This window comes from Cyanistes caeruleus, chromosome 20 (genome assembly GCF_971803275.1).
Source record: "Cyanistes caeruleus chromosome 20, bCyaCae1.hap1.1, whole genome shotgun sequence".
In the NCBI taxonomy this organism is placed as follows: Eukaryota; Metazoa; Chordata; class Aves; order Passeriformes; family Paridae; genus Cyanistes; species Cyanistes caeruleus.
The window spans coordinates 8,091,531-8,112,927 of record NC_141720.1 but is presented as its reverse complement, the minus strand read 5'-3'; the positions used below and the strand labels follow the sequence as shown (position 1 = coordinate 8,112,927).

Here is a 21,397-nt window from a genome sequence, read left to right as displayed (position 1 = left end):
GCACCAGCGACTGCACACAAAAGCCTGGGAAAAAACCTGCTGTGATTTACCCACACGGAGTTCAATAAACATTAGATCTGATGGCATTCATCGTTTTTTCATAGCATGCTCGATTACTGCTTCAGTTATTGCTCAAATGACATCATTCCTGGCAAAGGAATTGATTGATTTTTTAATGAATATTCATATGGCATTTCAGCCAGGAGTAGGCATTAATATTCTAAGAAAGAAGAATGAAACGTACATCCTAATTTAATGAATGATTGTAAATATGTATCTGATGGATAATGTGACGATGAGCATTTAAAAAGGCATCCATAGTCACCTCGGGGGCGTTTTTTGGGAACAAAGGGGCAACCAGGGTGCAGGCAAGGCAAAGGGCTGAGGGATGGACTGGGCCACCTGGTCAGATCTCAGCACAGATCTCCTGTCACAGGAGCTGGGATTCTGTAGCACCCTGAGATAAATCATATATTGATAACACTTGCGGTGCTGGGGCTGTGACGCGGCGATGAGAGCGAGATGTGAAGCTGGACAAAGAGACAGGAGGGACAGGAGAGAGCCCCCATTTCCTCCTTGCCCCTCTGTCCCACCCCAGAGATGCAGGGGCTGGTTGGAGGCAGGTAAAGCATCGGTTCAATCCCCCCGTGGAGCTCTGTCATGTTCAATTCCCTTCATCAGATTACGGCTGCGAGGCTCGTGGTCCCCGAATGTACATATATTTGTCAGACATTCTTAAGATGTCTCCCCGTTCCGAGCACTGATCCTTTGTGAAGGCAACACTTGTAGTGCTTAAACAGCGACAGCAGCCTCGCTTCTCCCCCTCGTGCCATCCCAGCTTCGGAAAACGCTAAAACCCCGGCCTTAGAGTGCCAGGCTTAGAACCTCTCAAACTGGAGTTTAATTTAAATGTGCCTTCGGTGCCGGGGGGAGAGCACACACCTGAAGCATCCTCTGGAAGCAGGGATAAATCAGGGCATCGCCATTAAAGTCACCGAGGTGACAGGCACGAAAGGCTATTTATACCCAGCGGCGATCTATTGTGCAAGGGAGAGAAGAGGCCCTTGTGCTGACAAAGCACAAACCGCCCCAGCCAAAAGCAATCCCAATGCCAAAAGCAATCCCCGAAATTCCCTGCAAGCCTGTAACCTGCCCTGGGACCTTCATGTAGGAACAGAGCTGCTGCTTCTCCCCCTTTCCAATAGGAACAGAGCTGCTGCTTCTCCCCCTTTCCACTCCATCTCCTCCTGGAGCTGGCAGGGAGCAGGGGTGAGCTTTGGGGGCATGTCCCGGGTGCAGGCTCTGCCCCGTGGTGCCCCGGGAGCGCAGCCCCGGCTCCCGTTTGCACATCCTCGTGCGTGGGACCGAGTTTGCCGATAAAAATACAGCCGGAGTTATGCTTGGTATGGAACAAGCAGGCAGTAGCTGCCGAAGACTTCACAACATCCCGCTTTTGGCTCGCCTCCAAAGCACCAAAACAAAACAAAAATTCAGTTGGCATCTCTGCGGATTGAAGCGAGTTTTTCTTTTTGCAGCAATTGCTGAACAAACGTTTCGATACTTGTGCCGCCGCCCCCGTCCCTGCTTTCTCCCCCGAATCATGCGCTGGAAGGATGGAAAAGATGCTCAAGGTCATGGGCATGCTGTGAACAGAATGACAGAATCCCAGAGCCACTGAGGCTGGGAAAGCCCTCCCAGACCATCGAGTCCAACCTGAGACCGATCCTCGCCTCGTCACCCAGCCCAGAGCTCTGAGCGCCACGTCCAGCCCTTCCTTGGACACCACCACCCCCCTGGGCAGCCCCTTCCAACCTTTCACCACCTTTTCTGTGAAGAAATTCTTCCTGACCGAACCTGCTCATTGCCCATCTCTGTCCTCAGTGGCCTCACTGCACTCCGTCACCAATGTGGAGCTCAAGCCTCGGGTGTTGGGGGCCTTGGCCCAGCAGGACCTGCAGGAACGGACCTGCAGGTTTCTCCAAACCATTCTTTTATCTTGCTGGGGGCTTTTGGACCCCCAGGGAGGTGCAGCTTGTCCATCTGAGCTGAATTCAACCCCCTGTGCCTGCCCTTCACATTGGAAAAGCAAATTTACCTTCCTCCCATCCATGGGCTGCCCCCTTGCACCAGCCAGAAAGGAGCAGCAGCCCAGGAATTACAGCAGAGTCAGCCTGGGAAAAATCCCACAGCAGAGGCCTGAAATGAGGGAATTCAGGGTTTGGCCTCATATTTCTTGTGTGACACAGGACACAAACAATGTACATCTTCTGTAGGTTTGAATGTTGCAACTTGACCTTCTGGGCTTTGCCTTCAACTGGTTTATTTATTTCCCCAAGAAGAGGCAGGTTTGTTTGAGAGGAAACAAGGTGAAACCCTGACCTTGCTGAAAGTGCTGAGAGTTTGCCACTGATTGCAGCAGAATTAGACATTTACACAGAGTTATAACCAGGGGTTCAGGTCTTGCTTCTTTGGTGCTTGATGCTTTAAAGGGAGAGACCAAAAATCCTCAATCCCTTCCCTGCATGCCCACCATTCCCAGCAGCACCAGCCCCCTCCTGCCCTCTCTGGAAGCAGCCACGGTCCTTGAAGCATGAAATTTTCCTGTCCTTATTGCAGCACATGGCTATCATGTCGTTACTGATCAGAAAAATTATCCTGTGTTTTCTCTGCACCCAGCCCTTTCCGAGGGCGTTCACAATGTGTGAGCACGGGCACAACTCGAACAATCAATCTCTGTGGAAACCACCCCTCTGCTCTTGCAAAGAGCACTCAGTGCACTCCTCTGGCTCTGGGCAGAGCCAGAGTGCAGAAATGCATCAATTCTGGTGATTTTTGACCTGCAAAGCCCCCACAGCAGCCCCCCCCCCCCCCCAAATGCTGCAATAGCGACTTAGACTCCCCATGTACCCAGAGGAGCTCTTTGTACAGTGCCTTAATCAGTACATAAAATGCTTTCAGTGAAATGCTGCCTTCTTCTGTCTATTTGTCACAACTGATGCTCTGGTGAACAGTAAATAGGAAATTTGTTGGCAAATCAGTGCTACCAGCTCTGTTTGCAGGGAAAGGCTGGAGCACAGAACCCTGGGCAAGTCCCTGTCGTGCCTCGTGCTGGACCCTCAGTCCTTGAGGCTCAGCAAGACCTGAAGGCACATAAATCTCCCCTCAACAACCCAGCAAAACCCAGACAGCGCGTGGTTATGTAATTCCCAGCACTTCTGATGTTATTAAAAGGGCTGATTAAAGCAATGTATGCACAAGAATTCCCCATCAGTTTTGCTGGGAAAGCTCCACATTGAAAATTCCGACCCTTTTTCACCGCCTGTGCTGCTCCCCCCCTCCCTCCCCTCATCCCCATCCCCATTGCACAATGCTGGTTTCATGTTTGCCACCAGACAGTTTGCAGTCAGCCTCACATGGAAAAGAAGGAAGTAACAGTGCCTACATTGCACAGAACTGCAAGCAAACGCCTTTCCAAGAAACTATTAAGCAGTGCTCATTTGAAGTTTAAACGAAAAAGAAAAAAAAAAAAAAAAAAAAGACAAACTTGGAAGGATTTTTCTTGGCTCGGAGCTTTTTATGAAATTCAGATTGGAAGCGAAACGTGGCCAGGCAACAGCAGTGGGGCAGCAGAGACAGAGCGCAGGCAGGGATGTGCTGATGGATCCGAGCTCTCCACAGTGCCAGTCCCTTCCCTGGGTGCTGTCCTCTTCCAGAGGGGCTGCAGGAAGGAGCAGTGAGCTGCAGCTCCTGGGGCACAGCTGGCACCCCTGTGCTGCTCCTGCCTGGCCCCATGGCCCAGCTGTCCCCTGCTCCATCACCCCAGAGCTCCCCTGTGCTGCTCCTGCCTGGCCCCATGGCCCAGCTGTCCCCTGCTCCATCTCCCCAGAGCTCCCCTGTGCTGCTCCTGCCTGGCCCCATGGCCCAGCTGTCCCCTGCTCCATCACCCCAGAGCTCCCCTGTGCTGCTCCTGCCTGGCCCCATGGCCCAGCTGTCCCCTGCTCCATCACCCCAGAGCTCCCCGAGCCCCTCGCACCGCCCGGGGTTGGTTTTGGCCGCAGAGCCCGGGGCTGGCCGGGGGCCCGGGGCTGCGTGGGTCCCTGTGCCCAGGGATGCTGGCAGGGCACCCAGCAGGACACGGCAGTGAAACAGCCCCTTTGTGCTGCACACAGCAGCAATTGTTCCTCGGGAGCTCTGCATGGATGAGGCTGCTGTCCCCCGGCGGCTTCAGACACCCTTGATGTCAGAATAAACGAACAGGCAGCATTAAAGTAACCGCGCTGGGCTTTTCAAATATACATCGCTGGCATTTATTTTTTAAACCGTTGCTCATTTTTCGAGGCAGGGAGATAAGACTCCTCTGGAAAAAAAAATAAAAAAAATAAAAAATCTCTTTGCCCATCTAAATTCTCCCCATTACCGAGCAAATGGTTTGCAACAACAAATTTATTCCGCAGCGTCTCCTGTGCTCTTTTTTGTTTGAAAAAGCCACAAACAGATTGTGATTTTCTCTAACAGATTCACCATCTGGGAAATTTTTCATGCAACTCCTTTCCTCACTGGGAGCAAGTTACTCAGAGGGGAATTCCCAGCAGAGAGCAGACTCTGAAGGGATGGGTCGTTCATTTAATTAGCATGCATAATCTGGATGTCCTTACTCAGGCAAAACTCTCACCAGGGCCAATGGGAGATTTATTTCTCTTTTTCGAGAACCAGCTAAGGACTTTGGTATTTGTCTCTTGGTGTTACATACAGTGTTTTCCTTGCAGGGAAAAGCTGGCTTTTGGCTGCATTAGAGGCTCTGATTTACTACAGTCTTGTGCATCCAAGGTCAGGATGTGGCCCTTGCAGGCCCTGTCACAAGGCTGAGCCCTGGCAGGAGCAGCTCCCTTTCACACACTTCCCCAGCCCAGGGAACATCCCACGTTTTGGGAGCGCGCCCTGGGGCGGTGTGGGGTGGAGGTCAGCAGGGGAAGAGGCTCTGCAGACCCCAACACGCATCAGCACAGAGAAGTGTCCTGTTCCTACAGCCCTTGTGCAAGGGCTGGGGTGGTTTTTTTCTCCTCAGCAGATGAATTTATCACTTGGGAAGATGCAGGAAGCGAGGGATGCTCCTTTCATCTGCTCCCTTAGAGCTGCTCCTGTGGAACATCAGCCCCGATTGCAGCCTCCTGAGCAGAGAGCTCAGAGCAGACCCCAGTGCCCGGCTCTGCTCCCACCTCAGCACAGCTCTGAGAGCTGCACAAGGAGATCTTACACTGAACAATTTTCACTGGCTCATTACTGGACAAAACTTCGCTTTGAACTGACGTTTTCTGGGCACGACGAGCGCTTTGAAGCAGGGAGACAAAATTAGTGCAGAGAGTTGGCAGGTGAAGAAATGACAGGGTGGTTTTTTTTTCTTTCCCCCAGCAGCAGAGCTGTCCAGGAGCTATGGAAACCTTGTTTGGCTAAATAAAAACGCAGAAAGATAACAAGGCTTCATATTTTCCAGCAACGTGTTCGCTGGAACAGCGTTCTATCTGTGCGTGCTGCAGGCTCCAGAACAGCCAAAGCTGTTCCTGAAGGGAAATGTGCTGTGCTCTTCTCCACAACTGGAAGTAAAGACTGTCTCCTTCCTCCCCAGGAGGGAGGGAAATCAAGTCAGTGATGTAGGAGAGCCCTGGGAAGAATTGCAGTGAGCATTCAGGCGGGTGAGAGGCTGGTTTCTTTTCCAGTCTGTTCCTGGTGACTTTTTGAGACTTGCAGCTACAAACTGGGACAAAACTTGGCCCCAAAGCTCCTCCTAGGAACTGAGCAAACAAGTTCTTCCCCAGGAGATGGCAAAGGCTCAATATCCACATATTACTGAAAGTGAAAATACATCCACCCTTGTCCAAATCTTCCTCCCTCTCAGAAACCTCCTTCCCCTTCAAGTTCTGCCCTGGGACTCTTCAGCTCTTGGGATGAGAGAAAGGAGCATCTCCTACACACACAGGGATGGTGGGCTGCTCTATCCACACAAATATGTCTCCAGTTTGGTCTGGAATGGTCCTGCAGGTCTCCAAAACCTGTGCTCCATGGGCTCCAACTTTGCCAGTCACTGGAGAAAAGTCCTGTCCAGCATCTATTTTAGGGTTTCATGCTGTTGAACATCACTGTAGTATTTTCCACACAGGAATAATAGGAATGACAGAGTCCACCATACAGGAATATTCCTCTGTTCCCATAGGAAGCATCACAACTGTGTCCTGAAACCACAGCTCTGCACAGCAAGCTCAGCTCCACCAGGGAAAGGAGGAAAGACAGCACCTCCTAGGAATTACTTGCTGTGCTCTCAGTGGGAAGCGACAGCTCCTTCCATCCCCTCTACCCTGCATTGCCCTGTATCTGAGAATCACAAAGTCATTCATTTTGGAAAAGACCTCCAAGATCAAGTCCAGCCTTCAGCCTGAACTGTGCTCCCAGCCTGCCATGCAACCACCAGCCATCCCCACATCACAGCGATACCACCACGAGAAGAGGAAATTCTTCCTTTTTCTTCCCAACCCATCCACCAACATGTTAACAACCCAAGTTTAATGTAGGTGGCATGTTTCATACAGAATCTTACAGGCACCCAAAACACCAGCTGGTGCCATGTTCTGAAGAGTTAACGAGGTGAAACTCCAACACTTCAGTCTCCTTCCAACATTCCCAGACTGAGCAACAGGCCCAAGGCGGCTTCGCCACCGCACGGCTCCTCAGGGATCCCCCTGGCACCCAAACACTCGGGAAGCTCTGGAGCCAGCAGGACTCATTCTCCAAAGGCTTTGGAATAGCTCTGCCATGGACATACTCTCCCAAATCAGTATTTCTAATATTTCTTTTTTCTAATTAGTCTTAAGGGTGTTTTTAACCCATGATGTAGAATAGCAATGTTTAAAGACCAAACGTGGAAAGAAAGGAAAAGTCCAAGCAAACCATCTGTTCTTGCTGTTGAAGATGGAATCTGCATGAAGGAATGCTGAAATGAAAATTGCAATAATTTTAGAGTTAAAGCCATCTATATTTTTAATAGACTTAATATATGTTGGAGCCTGATCCATTCCTCCCAACACTGAATTTGGAAAGAGTGAAATACCCAAAAGAACATGAACTTCCCCAACGAGGCACAGTTTGGAAGAACCTGCTCAACCTGAAATATTTCTGGCAAATATTATAAACCACTCTTGAAAAGCAGAAAGTTCAGCTTCCCCTGTTTCCTTATTTGTATTCTACAACACTTTGTGTGTCCCTTTATTAAAATTGCCAGGTTTTTCAATTAAATTAAAGGGGGGAAAAGCTCAACTTATTCTTTGCATAAAGTTAATACAACATTTTGTCTGCCTCTTTCTCCCTTCCTCGGCTGTGGCTTGGCTCCCTTTCAGCTTCTAAGAAAGTTTAGGAATCTCAATTCTGCAAGAAAGAAATACTTTGGCAAAATAATCCTAAAAGCTTTTTTAAAAAAATTAAAACCAATGAATTTACATTCTGAACCATTCCCAAGATCTTACTTACTGTGCAACCTCCTGGGGATGTTGTGAGGTTTAATTAGCTCCAGTTGGAAAATGCTTTGAAGAGGAAAAGTGCCAAATATTGCTCCACTCAGGTAGAGCTAAAATGTCTAAATTATTACATCATAAAACAAATACGTTGAAAATTAATTCCTCTTCCTTGCCAGCACGACTTCACAGCGACTTCACTTCCCCAATGTGCTGGTAGGATCACACCACCGAGGTGTCCAAGTGCTGGTACTGACCAAAAATCAGAGATTTTTGAACATCATGGTGCCTTTGGGGCCACCTCAATTACTTCATTTTGGGGTTGTCTAACTCTGTTTGCCACAGGAGAGCTGATCCTCAGGGCATTCTCAGCACAGGTACTTGGCCACCTTTGTAGTCACTGAGACTTTGGAGTCACTGAGCTAAAGCAGCTCAGCCTCAGGGTGTCTCTGGAGGAACATCTGGGCACTTGGCAAAGGTTATTTTTCATGATTTAACAAGGACATGTCCTTATTCCTCAGAGCACAGGGCCAGTGGAAATCTGAGCAGCCAGCATGGGTTTATTGAAGGAAGGTGTAAAAGCGAGGCTCAGTCTCCCACTCCCTGCACCAAGGACGTGATAATGACCCAAGGCTCCCAAGATGAGATTTTAACGCTGTGTGATAACTTGGTTATGCTCAGCATCACTCACTCACCCATATCTGCATTGGCACTGGGGCTCAGCCTCCAGCACTGACCTTGGGAGGCTCCAGCTCCAGGGCAGATCCCCCATCCCGGCTCAGCAGGGACAGCTCAGAAAAGGCTCCCTCAGGCTGTCATATTTATGGAATAAAGCAGCTGGCTCGCAGTCAAATTACAAGTGATGAAAAAAAAGGTTGTGAGACTTCTTGTACCCGCAAGCTCCTTTGTTCCTTGACCAAATTAGCGCTGGAAGAGGCACCTGCTATTCATGTGTTAATCGCATGATCGCTGCTCTGCTTTACAGGCTCACACACATCAAAGCCGCTTGTGTCACCCTGTTCCTGTGGGGGTTTTCAAAGAACGCCGTGAGAGCAGAGAAGTTCATGGCCTGCAGAGAGCCCACACCTTGAGTGTGTCCATCACAGAGCACAGCCAGGCACGGGAGCACAAACATCACCCCAAATCACCCCAGGACTGCTGCAGTTCAGCCACTCCCAGGTGAAACAAGGTCCCACCGCCCCAGGAGGATCCCGGTTCTCCCAGCCCACACCGGGGCTGTTTGCTGTGACAGGTTTTGTGCAGGAATTCTGGAGCACAGCCACCCTGAGAGCCTCTCCAGGCTGTGCTGCTCCAGCCTGGGAGCTGCACCGGGCAGGGGAGCACCGGGCTGGGCATTACTGGGATCTCTCTCTGCACACAGAGCGAGCTGGAGCTCAGACCTACAGGACATTCAGGGTCTGAGGTCCACAGAACAATCCCAGAAAAGGCTCTGGGGAGCTCTCTGTCGGGAGGAAAGTTCCAGACACCAGTTTGTGACAGATGCTGATGCTACATCTTTGCTGCAGAAAGAGCCTTTGGCTCTCTCGGGGCTGATCTAAAGTTCACACCACCATGGCCATTATTTATTCAGCTCTGCTGTTCAGCTGCATTATCTGTAACACTCCATAATGAGAGAATTTCAGGGGGTGCTTCAGCTTTGGCCTCCACACAGAAGCTTCTCTATTTTCTATCCACAAGCCTCCAAACCAAAGTATGTCAGCAAGACTGCATCACTCACGAGATGAAATGGGAAGGATCTTTCCCTGTGTGCAACTGGAACTCACAGCTCTGACCAAGATGATAAAAAAACAGTCACATAATTTCACTCTTGCTTATTTCTGTATGACTGACCCCAAAGATTTTGTGGAGGGAGGGAAAAAGGCTCTGCATAATTTTTACCAACTTGTTTTCAAATAGTTCCTTAAAGAATGCAGGGAAAAAGGCAATATTCCATCATAAGGCAAAACAAACAAACAAAAGCAGAATAAAAATAAACTTCAGGCCAGCTTCTGGGCTCCAGAAATAGAGTTACTTGACTGACTGCGCAGTGACATCTTAGATCAAGACCAGTAGAACTGAGCTTAAAATTAAACTACCTTTCTGAGCTGTTGGTAACGCTCTGCAGTGACCCTCCCTCTCCCTGCTGCAGAGGTAGAACAATTTGTGTCATTTCAGGGAACAATTATTGTCAGCTCAGACTGCTCTCTGCTTCCAATCTCTCCTAGGTAAGACAGTCTCACCTCATTGTGCTCCGTGAGACAGAAGAATCTCTGTGAGAAAGCTGGAACTAATCAATTTGGGGAGAAGTAGAGGCAAATGCCAGGATCTGAACACTGAGGATCATTGCAATGGGTCCCCCTTAATCACTGCAAAATGAGAACATATTTGCCGTGACTGGGAATTTCAGGAGCACATGATAGCAATCCCTGCTCCCATCCCTCCTGTGGATTTGTGCTGTTAGGGAAAGACTCAATTACTCAGCACTAAATGCCTGAAAAGGACAAAGCCATGCAAAGCTACATAATCACCTTAAAGTGGATGAAACAGGAGAGTGGGGCAAATGTCTTGCATAAATCTAAAAATAAGAGGGAAAAAAAACCCTTAAAGCCCTATAGTCTGGAATTTTGGGCCCAGATTCTTATTTGGAATATGCAAAATGAAAATCTACAAGAAAGATACTTATTACATGCCTGAGACATTAAGGAATATTTTTAGGAAAACAGTGAAGATGGATTAAGAGTGTGGAGTGCAAAATTATCTGGCTTCTGTCCTCCAGCTAAATCATTGCCTTTTTCATGGCCACAGGAATACAGGAACAGCAGCAAAATAGGCTCTTATGGATTAAAAGAAACTTATACTAACCTGCAATGTGCAAAGAATAAAACACCCAATCAAGTGTTGCACTTTGATACTCAAAATGACACCTCAGCCTTCAAAGAAATACAAATTCCAGACACAAGTACATTCATTTATCCACAAAAAAAAAAAAAAATAGCACTGAGAAATAAGTTAATTTATATTAAAGAAGAAAAAAAAAAAAAAGAGTAGAGGATATTGACACATTTCGGGGGTAGAAGAAAAATCACCTCCTGATCCCACATGCTCTTGGTTTTATTTACATATCCACAAAGACCATGAAACACCAGCCCAGCCCCCCCACCAGCAGCATGGTCACATGAATCCCGTAGATGAGCAGTTCATTCATGAGGCTGAAGTCCACCCGCCTCCGCCCCAGCAAGAGCAGGATGATGGAGAGTTTGTACTGGAAGCGCAGGAAGATGCGGATGCCGAGGTACTGAAGGCAAAACAAGATCGAGAGAGCCACCCAGAGGATGGAGGTAAAGAGGCTGCAGCTGAAGTACAGCAGGAAGCGGATGAAGCCGTACATCCATCGCGATTTGAGATAGATGTCGAAGTTGTTGTACTTGGTGCGCACCAGGTGCGTGGTGCGCACGGGGCCGCAGGCGGAGTGCAGGCAGGTGGTGTGGGGGCCGTGGAACGAGCGCACCCGCCGGGGAATGGGGATCACCGGCATCGGGCCCTGCCCCACGCAGCCCGCCCCAGGCCACCGGGGCACATATCAGGAGGCAGCGGGACACGGCACTGCTAAGCCTGGGCTGGATGTCCGCCGAGGGAGACACCTGCGGGAGGGAGGCACAGTGAGCACTCTCGGCTTTGGTGCTGATAAACAACACAGACGAGAGAAATCTTCTCTAAATAACACAGACAACAGAAAGCTTCGGTTCTCCTGAAGCCGTGGAGTAGAGCAACTCACCCCGGCCGATTCCAGCATCAGCACTCACAGCTGCCTTCCGAACCTCAACTCCTTCCCTTAAAACATCTTTGTTTTGCCCTTTTGCTTCTTATTCCCCACACAAACTCACTCTATTTCCACGCCAGATTCCAAATAAATTCCCCAGACAGCACCAGTTGTAGCCTGTTACAAACTTTATCCAGTGTTAATGCAGCAAAAAGGCCTGGTCTGAAATCACCCTGGCTAATTCATAGATTATAATATAGATCATAGATATAATTCATAGATCTTCCCTAATCTAACAGCCACCCTGCAAGAGCCCACCCACCTGAGCAATAATATTAATGTGAGAGCAGTAATATTAATGTATGTGTTTGCATTGGGTCGTATTTCCTTTAAAAGAAAGAAAAAGAGTTCTCCAAGTACTTTCACAAGTGGATTCCAGATTTGTGCTCATTTCCAAACTTGGCAAAGCTTCACCAAATAAACAAAGGGAAAATAATGGAAGGTCTTGGAAGAACAATGAGGCAATCATGTTTTTCACACTCCACAGGATGTACCTCCCCTGGCTCAGGCCAGCCTTGTGCTCTCACTGTCACTGCAAGGCAAGGCCAGGCAGCCTTTCAAAGGCATCCACCTGTTTATTTCTCTCCTTGGGGACCTGCAGAGATAAGTGAAATTATCTTGATCTTCTGCAGTGTTTAGGATTTATAATCTTAACATCCTTCCACACACCCATTGTTGTTGTGTGAGTGATGAGCAGGAACCTCTGAGCTGCTCTCTGCTTCACCCCAGGCTTCTGATGTGCCAAATTCCGGGAATTATGAAATGACAATGCACCCATCAGATAATGCTGGAAAACAACAGGGACTTCCCCAGACTCCTCGCACACCCAAGTGTTCAGATCCAGGCAGATCTTTCCTTTGTTGAACCAAAAATCTGACTGCTCTTAAAATTAAAACCAATTCAAGAATTACTTCAAGAATTCTTTAGTTTCATTACTAACAGAACTAACCACAGAGCAAATGATAAAGCTGCAGGAAATTGTATTTTGGATATCAAAATCCTTCTCTGATTCAATGTGTCTCAGTGGGGAAGTCTCTGCCCTGTTTCCTGCCTCAAATTCCATGGAAATGGAAATTTCCGTTCTGATCTCTCCTGCTCAGCCCCACGTTCCAAATCCTTTTTGCTCTTAGAGAAACGTGAGGCAGAATTGGCTCTACACGGACCAGGGATTACCAAAAAGGACTAGGGGCTAAATTCTGATTTAAAGAATTTAGGAAACCAAGGGTTCTCCTCAATCATCACAGACACCCTCATAATTTGAGGTGCCTCTTGCCCCATTTCCTGTCTGGAGCCAGGAAATGCCAATCAGAAATGTGGCTTTTGCAAGGCACAGGAACTGCTCAGACACTGAACCAGCACTGCCTAAACCCAACCCAGTTCTGTGCCTGCAGCATGTGACCCCACACACTTCCCACATGATGGGTATGAAGTGCTCAGCGTTTGCTCTCAGGGATATTTTTGGAGGACTAAAGCAAGACAGGTCAAAAATCACATGCTGGGGATTCAGAGCATTCAATTCCTGACGATGCAGGCTCTCCTTGCAACTTCCTCCAGCAGGACACAAAGTTTTCCACAGCTTCCACAAACTCTCGCACAGTTACTGTGGCCACCACGGGAACAGCTTTTGGTGGGTTCATGCTCTTTGAAAGAACTCAAATATCAACATTGGGAGGACAAAAGAAACTCTGAATTATTACATTTTAGGGGTGCTGCCATCCACTCAGCAGGTCAAGGCTCCGATGCCTCTCTGGGATGCTGCTGAATTCTTGGAACAAAAGACTGAAGTTTTCCTGTGACTCCTTCTAGGAAGAGTGACAGAAGCTGCTGAAGCGCTTCATAAACTCACAACTCTCTGCACAGGAGCTGATCTAAAAGACAAAAGGGCACAATAATTGTCAGTTTGCTCATTTTGTGCATTAAACTGCTTACAATTACTAGGCCTCTCCTCAAGCATGAATTTCTAAGTCCATAAAGACTCTAAAAAGAATCCAACACTCAGCAAATAGATGGATTCCAGCTTCCTGATCCATGCTAGGAACAATCAGTGAGCTGCTATTCAATGCCAGGACAGAAAATCACAACCAGCTCGTGCTGGTCACCTTCTCCTGCCACAGACTGTTCTGGGGCACATGAAACATGATGCAGGGAGCACAGACTTTCCAAACTGAATATGGAATAGCAGATCCTCCCCTGTGAGGGTGGGAGGCCCTGGCCCAGGGTGCCCAGAGAAGCTGTGGGTGTCCCTGGATCCCTGGAAGTGTCCGAGGCCAGGCTGGACAGGGCTTGGAGCAGCCTGGGATAGGGGAAGGTGTCCCTGCCATGGCTGGGGTGGGATGGGATGAGGTCCCTTCCAACCCAAACCCTTCCGTGGTTCTGTGATTATCCCCCAGTCTGTATTTTGCACGGGATGCCCACCAACAGGTTTGGACACCCCTCCACGATTTCGGAGGCCAACTCGGTGTTTTCCCCCAGCTCACAGGATTCCAGCTGGGGGCACCTCTGTGTCCTGCAGGCCGCCGTCACGCTGGGCTCGGCAGGACGTGAAACACGCGAATAACTCTGTGTTTAGCTGAGTTCTCAGCGCTCGCCTTTCGGAAGGGAGGGAGCGCTGGGCGAGGAGCGGAAATCTCCGCATCCACCGGGCGCTCCGGGCGGGCTCCGCCGAGCCCCGGGCACTCCCCGCTCCCGGAGGAGGAGCGCGGGCAGCCCCGGAACGCCCGGAGCTGACGGGACCCTCCGGCGGGCCCCGGGCGCTGCAGGAGGAGCCGCACAAGGTTGGGGACAATGACAAATAAAGGTTAGAGCCGAGGGACGAGCGCCGGGAGCGGCGGAAACGCCAACTCCTCCTCCATCGGCCCGATCCCGAACGGAACCGCGGCCGCCCGGGGAACGAGCTGCGGGAGGGAGCTCGGCCCGGCCTTCCCCGGCGGCCCCGCACGGCCGCGATTCACCCCGGGGACGGGAACCCCCGGGCCCGGCGGGCAGTGACCGAGCGCTGCCGCATCGCCGGGCCCCGGGGCGGAGCTGCCGCCGCCGCCGCAGGGCGAGGCCTGGGCCCCGCCGCCCGCCGGGCCGTGCCCCGCACTCACCGTGGTGCCCATGGCCGCGCCGGGCCCGGGCGGAGCGAGGCCCGGGCCGCCGGGCGCCCGCTCTGCGCATGTGCGGGGGCGGCTCCGGTTCCTCCGGTTCCGGCGGCGGCGGCGGGCGGGGAGCGGCGGCGCGCGGTGATGGCGTCATCGCGCCGCGCCGCCCTCGGCCGGAAGTGGCGGGGACGCGTTGCCCTGGCAACGGGGGCGGCCGCGCCTGGTCACACCGGGGGTCACACCGGGGGTCACACCGGGGGTCACACCGGGGGTCACACATGGGGTCACTCCAGGGGTCACACTGAAAGTCACTCCGGGGCTGAGGTGCAGTGTCCAATGTAACAGAGGCAGCAGTCAAGGGTTGTCCACAGAATCCTCAAGACATCCAAAAATTTCCTGAAAAACAAACAGGTGGAGAAAAATTCAAAATAATGTAAAGGGAAGGAAAACAACTTCCTCCCTGCTGTTTCCTCTTAGCTTTAATTAGGAATTCTTCTCTATAATGGAAAGAATAGACAACTTTAGTATTGGCTCCCTTCCCCACTTTCTGTCTGGGCAGTGCCATGGTGGAAAAACATTAAATAATAATAACTCAGGCCATCTGTCACCTCTCAGAGCCGCTGCTCTGCACAGGCCAAACCTCTCCTGGTGTCCTGGTGCCTCCCAGAGCTCCTGCTGGGCCTGGTTCCTCTCCTTCCCCTGCCCTGCAGAGCAGCTCCATCCTGAAATGCCAGAGGGAATTCTGGATAAAGCAACAACTGTGGAGTTCTCCTGGGAAACTGGCATCTCCACGTCCCCCACGCACCTCTTGGTGGGAGGGAGAAGGGGATGTGCAGAGCTGATAAATTTCCCCAGTAGCACGGAACTGGGAACATCTGCTTGGTGACTTGGATGAGGAGGAGAGGCACCCACATTCCGTTTGTTTCCCTCTGCCATTCTCTGGGACTGGAGCCATAAGCCAGGGAATTTCAGCCCAAGCAACAGAATTATGAAGGCACTTTGTGTTTCCAGTTTTGCCTTGGGGAACCACGAGGATGCTGCTGAATGGAAGTGTGGCAGTGGGGGCTCCTGGTGTCCTGCAGGAATCCCTTGAGTGGGAAAGGTCTTTCCTACCCTCCATAAAACCCCAGGGAGTTTCACTGAGTGACACACAACCCAAATACGTGTGTGCACCAGTGCCAAGGCTGGCCCCTTTAGATTTTTAGATCAGGGTGACCTTCAGCTCAAGGTCTGGTCCAGTGGAAGATGTTCCTGCCCCTGGCAGGGGGTGGAATGAAATGAGTTTTTGAGTCCATTCCAACCCAAACCATTCCGTGATTCTGTGACAAAAATCAGGACAGCCCTGTTCAATTTTCTGCCTGGCACATTTTGACCTCTCTGCTGCTGAAAGGCACGTGGGGCTCCATAAACAATAAACTGCCCTGGGGTCAGGCATGAATCGAAGCTTTGACATTCAGAGAGATCCGATCCTGAAGGAGGGCTCCAAGCAGAGCCCACAGGGAACCCGCCCACAGCCCTCGGGGCTGTATTTCTTCCCCGTGCTAATTTTACTAAAGACACAACTCATATTCCTGTTGATTGAACAGTTTTGTGTTGACAGCGTTGAAGATTTGTGATGAAACTCATCATCAGCCCCAAGAGCGGGCCATTAGTCCCCGTCAGCGCGGCCGGCGAGGCCTCGGATATTTTATGGCCCGCTCTGAAGACAAACATACACATTTATATGTCACTTGTTGCAATATAAATGCTAACTTGTACTTCTTTCAAAACTTTTAATGAATTGTACACATTTCGCAAGATTTATAGCGAGAAGCGGACGGCTCAAAATATTGCTTTAAACATATTTGTCACTTTGGCAACGGAACAAAAAAAATCTGGAAGATACTGCCTTTAGAAATAAATCATAAATATATGCGTCTTAAAAGAGTTTATTTTGGTCATTAATAGTTGATGCTCCCTCCCCCACCCAGTGCAGGATTTAAAGTTAAATTATGCAAAATCAAAAACAAACCTTATAATACTTAATCAAACACGCATAAAACTGTCAGGGCCAAATAAATTCTCTCAATTAACTTGCTTCAGATTGTGATTGCATTTACTAATTTAATCAACACTAGAATAATTTGGAGACTGGGTAATGATGGATTGCTGCGGTGCTGGACGTGAAGGGCCGCTAAGGTGGTGTGCTGAGGCAGGAATGCAAGAAATGCCTTCGAGACTGAGGGCAAAAAACTCACAGCTGAGTCGTCACAATCATTTTATAATGGAAACAACTTTTTTTTTCCCATTTGGAGGGGAATTTTTGCCAGCAAACACCCATCATGGATAGCCCTTGTGTGGATGAATGGCTCCAGTGTTGGTCCATGGAGTCAATCTAATTTCAGCCTGAGATGAGCAAAGGAGTCAAACGAGCAGAGACTTTCCCTCCCCATTTTTGAGTCATTTTGTGAGTGTGATCTTTCCCTGGGGGTGGACACCTAGAGCCCTGCTGCCTTAAGCCTCACACAGGTCGTTTAGGCTGGAGCTGGAGTAACAGCCCTGCAATATTGAGATATCCTTTAGCTCAGTCCTTTTGCACTTTGAATGGATCTGCACTTACAATAAAATGGGTCTGACCCCTGCCTAGGAAAGCTTTCAATACTATTACTTGTGGAGAGCTAAACATTATGCTTCTGCAGGCATAAGCAAGGTTTTATGGAGAGGTTCTCATTTACAGGTTCACGTGAAGGAGGCTGTAAGGTGTATTCTACCCTATAAAATACCTGAACCTCAGAAAAATCACACCTGTATTTGGTCTTTAACCTTTCCACACCTGTTTTATAAAAAATAACAATGTCCATGTAGTTGCTGTGGGAATGAACTCATTGCAAGACTCTCCTCCTCTCTCTTTCTCTCTATCTCTGAAAAATATGCTTTCTATGGCCTAACTGACCATTTTGGCCACTTTTTATTTGAAATGGGGATTGTGCTTTATAAATGTCTGGCACTCAGCATCATCTGGTCCCCAGCAGAAATCAGTAAATAAAAATCTATGTTCTGAAGAGAATATCCAGAGAAATAGTTAACAAGTTTCCTTGGGTGACCCAGAAACAATTACTTCCCCAGCCATTCCACAGCCATGTAGACATCCATAATTCTTCAGGGTTTAAAGATTAGTGTTGTTAACATGATCTTATTCAAGCATTCACTGCTGCCTTCCAGTCATATCCAAAAGCACCATTCAAAACCAGCGGCATCTTAAACTCCCTTGGGTTTTGCTAAGCAAGAAATAAAACAAATGAAGGAATTAATTTTTTTCCTTTTCCTTAAAGGAGATTTAGGATTGAGTCTGGCCCTTAAATTTTAAATGTAATCGATTCTCCCTGCAAATCTAAAGTACAAAACTTGTGAAATAATTTTTCCTTATTACTTCTTTCCAGATCTCATCTCATGGCTGAAAATGCCAGCTTTAATCAGTTTGAGGAAATTTGCATGTGGTAAATAATAATGCAGCCTGTTAGAGTAATCAAATAAAAAGACATGTAGCAGAAAGTGGAACTAATTCCAAGTTCTGCAGCCTTTCAAGCCCCACATGCAGCCCTGGAGCAGCACTCTGAGCCCTTGGCTCTCCTGGCTCCCCAGGGCTGCAGAGTTTTGGGGTGTTATTTAGGGTTTGGCAGCTTTGGAGGGAGTGAGGGATGCACAGCCCAGCAAAGCCTGCACTGAGCACCCTGCAGGCTGGGGAGCAGCAGTGCCAGCTCCATGCCGTGTGCCAGCGCAGATGGTCGGGTTGCGGAGCTCAGCGAGGCCAGGCTGCCGTGTCCCTGCAGGAATCCTCCTCCTGGAAGGCTTTTATGGATATATATTTTACAGGTGACTTGCGAAATATAAAACTAGAGCAGTCTGCAGTTTCTAAAGAAATAAATGATTGGTGCGAGGCTCGGTGAGACAGTAATGTTTGATGTATTCCATCTACGTGACACCTCAGGCTGCTTTCAGCCGTAATAATGTGCTGCTGCCAGCCTCTGCTGCTCTAAAAACAAACCAGGGGATGCTCGAGGGGCTGGGGGCTGCCTGCCTCCCTTCTACCCAGAAAACTGCTCCCTCCCTGCTGCAGGAATCAGGACACTGAGGGAAGGTCCTGTGCCAGTGTAGGTGGGATCCCAGTGAACCCACAAAAGGTTGATGCACGTAAAAAATGTGTGTTGTCCTGTAGCAGGGACACTTGATTACCCCAAAAGCCTCACTAGGCTGGCTGTCCCCTCCACCTCTGGAAAATGGGAAGGTGGTTATTTTAAAGATGCTGGAGTCATGGAAAGATTCCTGCTGACCTGCGGGGGCTGGAGCAGGAGGCAGCTGCACACATATGGTGAGTGAGGAACTGTCTCTAAAACAAATGAAAATAGAATCAGATGCTTTGCCAGGGACAGAATTCCTGCCAAAGCTTGTTGCTGCATCATGTTGGCGAGTCCTGATCTGGCTGATGTCAGAAAGTGCTTATTATGCAGAAAACTCTTGAGGAGAAATGTCATTATTGCCTTCTGTTCCGTTGTAGGCTGGGTCTAATTTAAGCAGGAGGCAGTAAAACCCAATCCATCCCTGCCTTGTGGAGCTGAGCTTTGGTGGGACGGATGAGGAAGCTTCCCACACCCTCTGGCTCTGCAAAGTGCTTCCCTAAGAGTGATATATCAGGCCAAAGTAGCAGCTTTTCTCTGGGAATCTCTGTTCCCTGTTTTTCCATTCATCCATACTGTGATCATATCATGTGCAGATGGGTCCTCTTAAATTCATTGCACAGATCCATCAGGATCCTCCAATGTGGATGAGATTTGTCTGCTCTGGGGTCACTTTAGCCACAGCAGCCTCCTCTTGTGTCACCCACAGTGCTGGGCCATGCCATGCTTCAGTGACAGGAGAGGGCAGAGACAAACCTTCGCTTGGCAAAGGGGTTTGTGCCCAAACTCTGAATTGGTGAAATCTCCTACCCTGAGCATTGGCCAATGTCAGATTCAGGGACAGCATTCCGTTTGGTGGGATCAATGGAAAGCAGAGTTTGTCCATGTTCCTTAGTCTTCATTCCAGAGCATCAGTCGCTGTCAAGTCCTCACTTGGCTGGGATAAACCATGATGGCATCACTGTCAGCACGAGGGAGTCCACTGGGCCAGGAATCCAAAACACCACTTGCTTTTCGATGGGGTTCTCTAAATACATCTCTAATAACCTAATTTTAATGTACATTACCGTAAGAGCTCCTTTTAAAATTATTATTTTTCAGAACCAATAGGGAAGAGCAGGTGAGCACCGCTGCACCCCAAACTCCCCGGGCAGCATCTCCCGGGTGGGGCAAGGGTCAGCCCCGAGTGGCCGGGGTGTGAGCAGCCCTGGAGGGTCCCTGCAGTGTGGGCAGTCCCCGGAGGGTCCCCGCGGTCCCGGGCTGTGCCTGCGGCCGCATCCCACGTGGCGGTGCTCCTGCCCCAGGGATGCTGCGGCTGCCGCGCCGCAGCCGACAGCGACAGGCGGGGAGGGGGAAAACCAAGTCCGAAACGTTGGAAGCTTCGAATTCAGGGCGAAACCTCTTTCCCCGAGGTTCTCTCGGTGTGCAGCAGGCATGTCCCCCTCGTGTCCCCCTGGCACAGCAAAGCTGCGGGATGGAGCGGAGCCTGCGGGAAGCAGCATCAGCCCCTGCATCCTCTGTGATGGATCCTCCGCCCTCCACTGCCTCCCCCTGAGCCTTCTCCACCTCTGTTTTTGGGGAGATGAACCAAACTCTTACATTTCTGGGGGGCAAACTGCATCCCCTGTCTCTTTTGCTCGGTGGAATTTTGTCCCTGTGTTCCCAGGACAATCGGCACTGGCAATCCAAGAGGTCCTGCTGCAATTTGGAAAAATGCTTTGCTGACAGTTTGAGAGAAACTTCTGGTGCTGAAAAGCTTTTGAGAGTCTTTTTGACATTGATTATGCATAGACTGTGTAGTGCAAGTGAGAAAATGGCTTTCCAGCATCAAACAGCCGCAAAATCCATATCAATAAAAATTATCAAGAAAAAGGAACAAAGTGTTTATGAGACAAAACTGTCTTCAAATTTATCCACGATTTTCAAACTGGGGGAAATCATTGCAAGGAAATAAAGCTGATTTTGGTGCAGGTCACTGCACTGCCCCTCTCCTTATGTGGGGAAATAGTGGGATCTCTGTGGCAAAATTGCCCCTCCCTCAATAATATGATATATATTTTATCACTACAAGAAACACAGGGATAAAATCTGAGAATGCTTCTAAAAATGCCACACAGGGTCACCCAACAGATGAATTTTGTTGGAGTATTTTGCTGGAGTGTCTCTGCCAGGATGAATCCTGCTCCTTGCTGCCTAACTTTCCGTAATTCACTTCCAACCTGTAACTTACTGGTGCAACATTTTGCTGGGAAGAACATGAAGGAGACAAAACCCCAAAGCCCTCATCAATCACAGCCTGATTCCTGATACAATTAGCAAGTTCTATTATCTTAAGAATGACACTTGTAGCACGGAGCAAAGCCAGGCGCACCCAATATTCTAATTCTGCGTGGAAAAAAGGGAAGGCTTGAATTGCATTAGCATTGCATTAGATTCCCATGACTTTTTATATCAGCACTTGTGAGTTATTTATGAATTCATTTATTTACAAGGACAGCCCTTTCTGCATTCAGTTGCCATGGTTGCTTTAACTCTTGTATCCTATTAATTCTGGATGTTATGAAATAGATATAGATCAGACAACCATTGTGTGGTGGCGAGGGCTTTTTTTATTATTCTTATTTTACTGTTTGATTCTCTGTGTCCTGACCAGAAAGGCTTTAACACCCATCATCTCTCCAGAGTATCCACTGCCAGCTGGCTGGGGAGGTGCTGTTGGGGCAATTCCCAAAGCTCTCCCCCTGCCAACCCTTCCTGGCACAGAGATGTAGCCTGGGCTGGGAGAAATGTGGCAGCTGATTCCTAGCACAGAGCCACTCCAACTTTGGCTTGAGGCAGCAA

At 49.3% G+C, this 21,397-nt stretch overlaps 1 protein-coding gene and 1 long non-coding RNA gene across 2 annotated transcripts; both read right to left on the bottom strand.

Moving 5' to 3' along the window:
• Window positions 1-4,283: 4,283 nt before the first annotated feature.
• Window positions 4,284-8,076, bottom strand: LOC147649731 (uncharacterized). Its single transcript, XR_015278168.1, has 2 exons — window positions 7,512-8,076; window positions 4,284-6,982 (listed from the first exon to the last, which is right to left on the bottom strand). It is a non-coding gene; the product is annotated as an uncharacterized LOC147649731 (long non-coding RNA).
• Window positions 8,077-10,497: 2,421 nt separating this feature from the next.
• Window positions 10,498-14,605, bottom strand: TMEM250 (transmembrane protein 250). The gene is made up of 3 exons (XM_086858171.1): window positions 14,409-14,605; window positions 13,017-13,187; window positions 10,498-11,140 (listed from the first exon to the last, which is right to left on the bottom strand). The coding sequence occupies exon 3, from the start codon at window positions 11,032-11,034 to the stop codon at window positions 10,615-10,617; it is 420 nt and encodes a 139-aa protein (XP_086714297.1). The 5' UTR covers window positions 11,035-11,140; window positions 13,017-13,187; window positions 14,409-14,605; the 3' UTR covers window positions 10,498-10,614.
• Window positions 14,606-21,397: the final 6,792 nt, after the last annotated feature.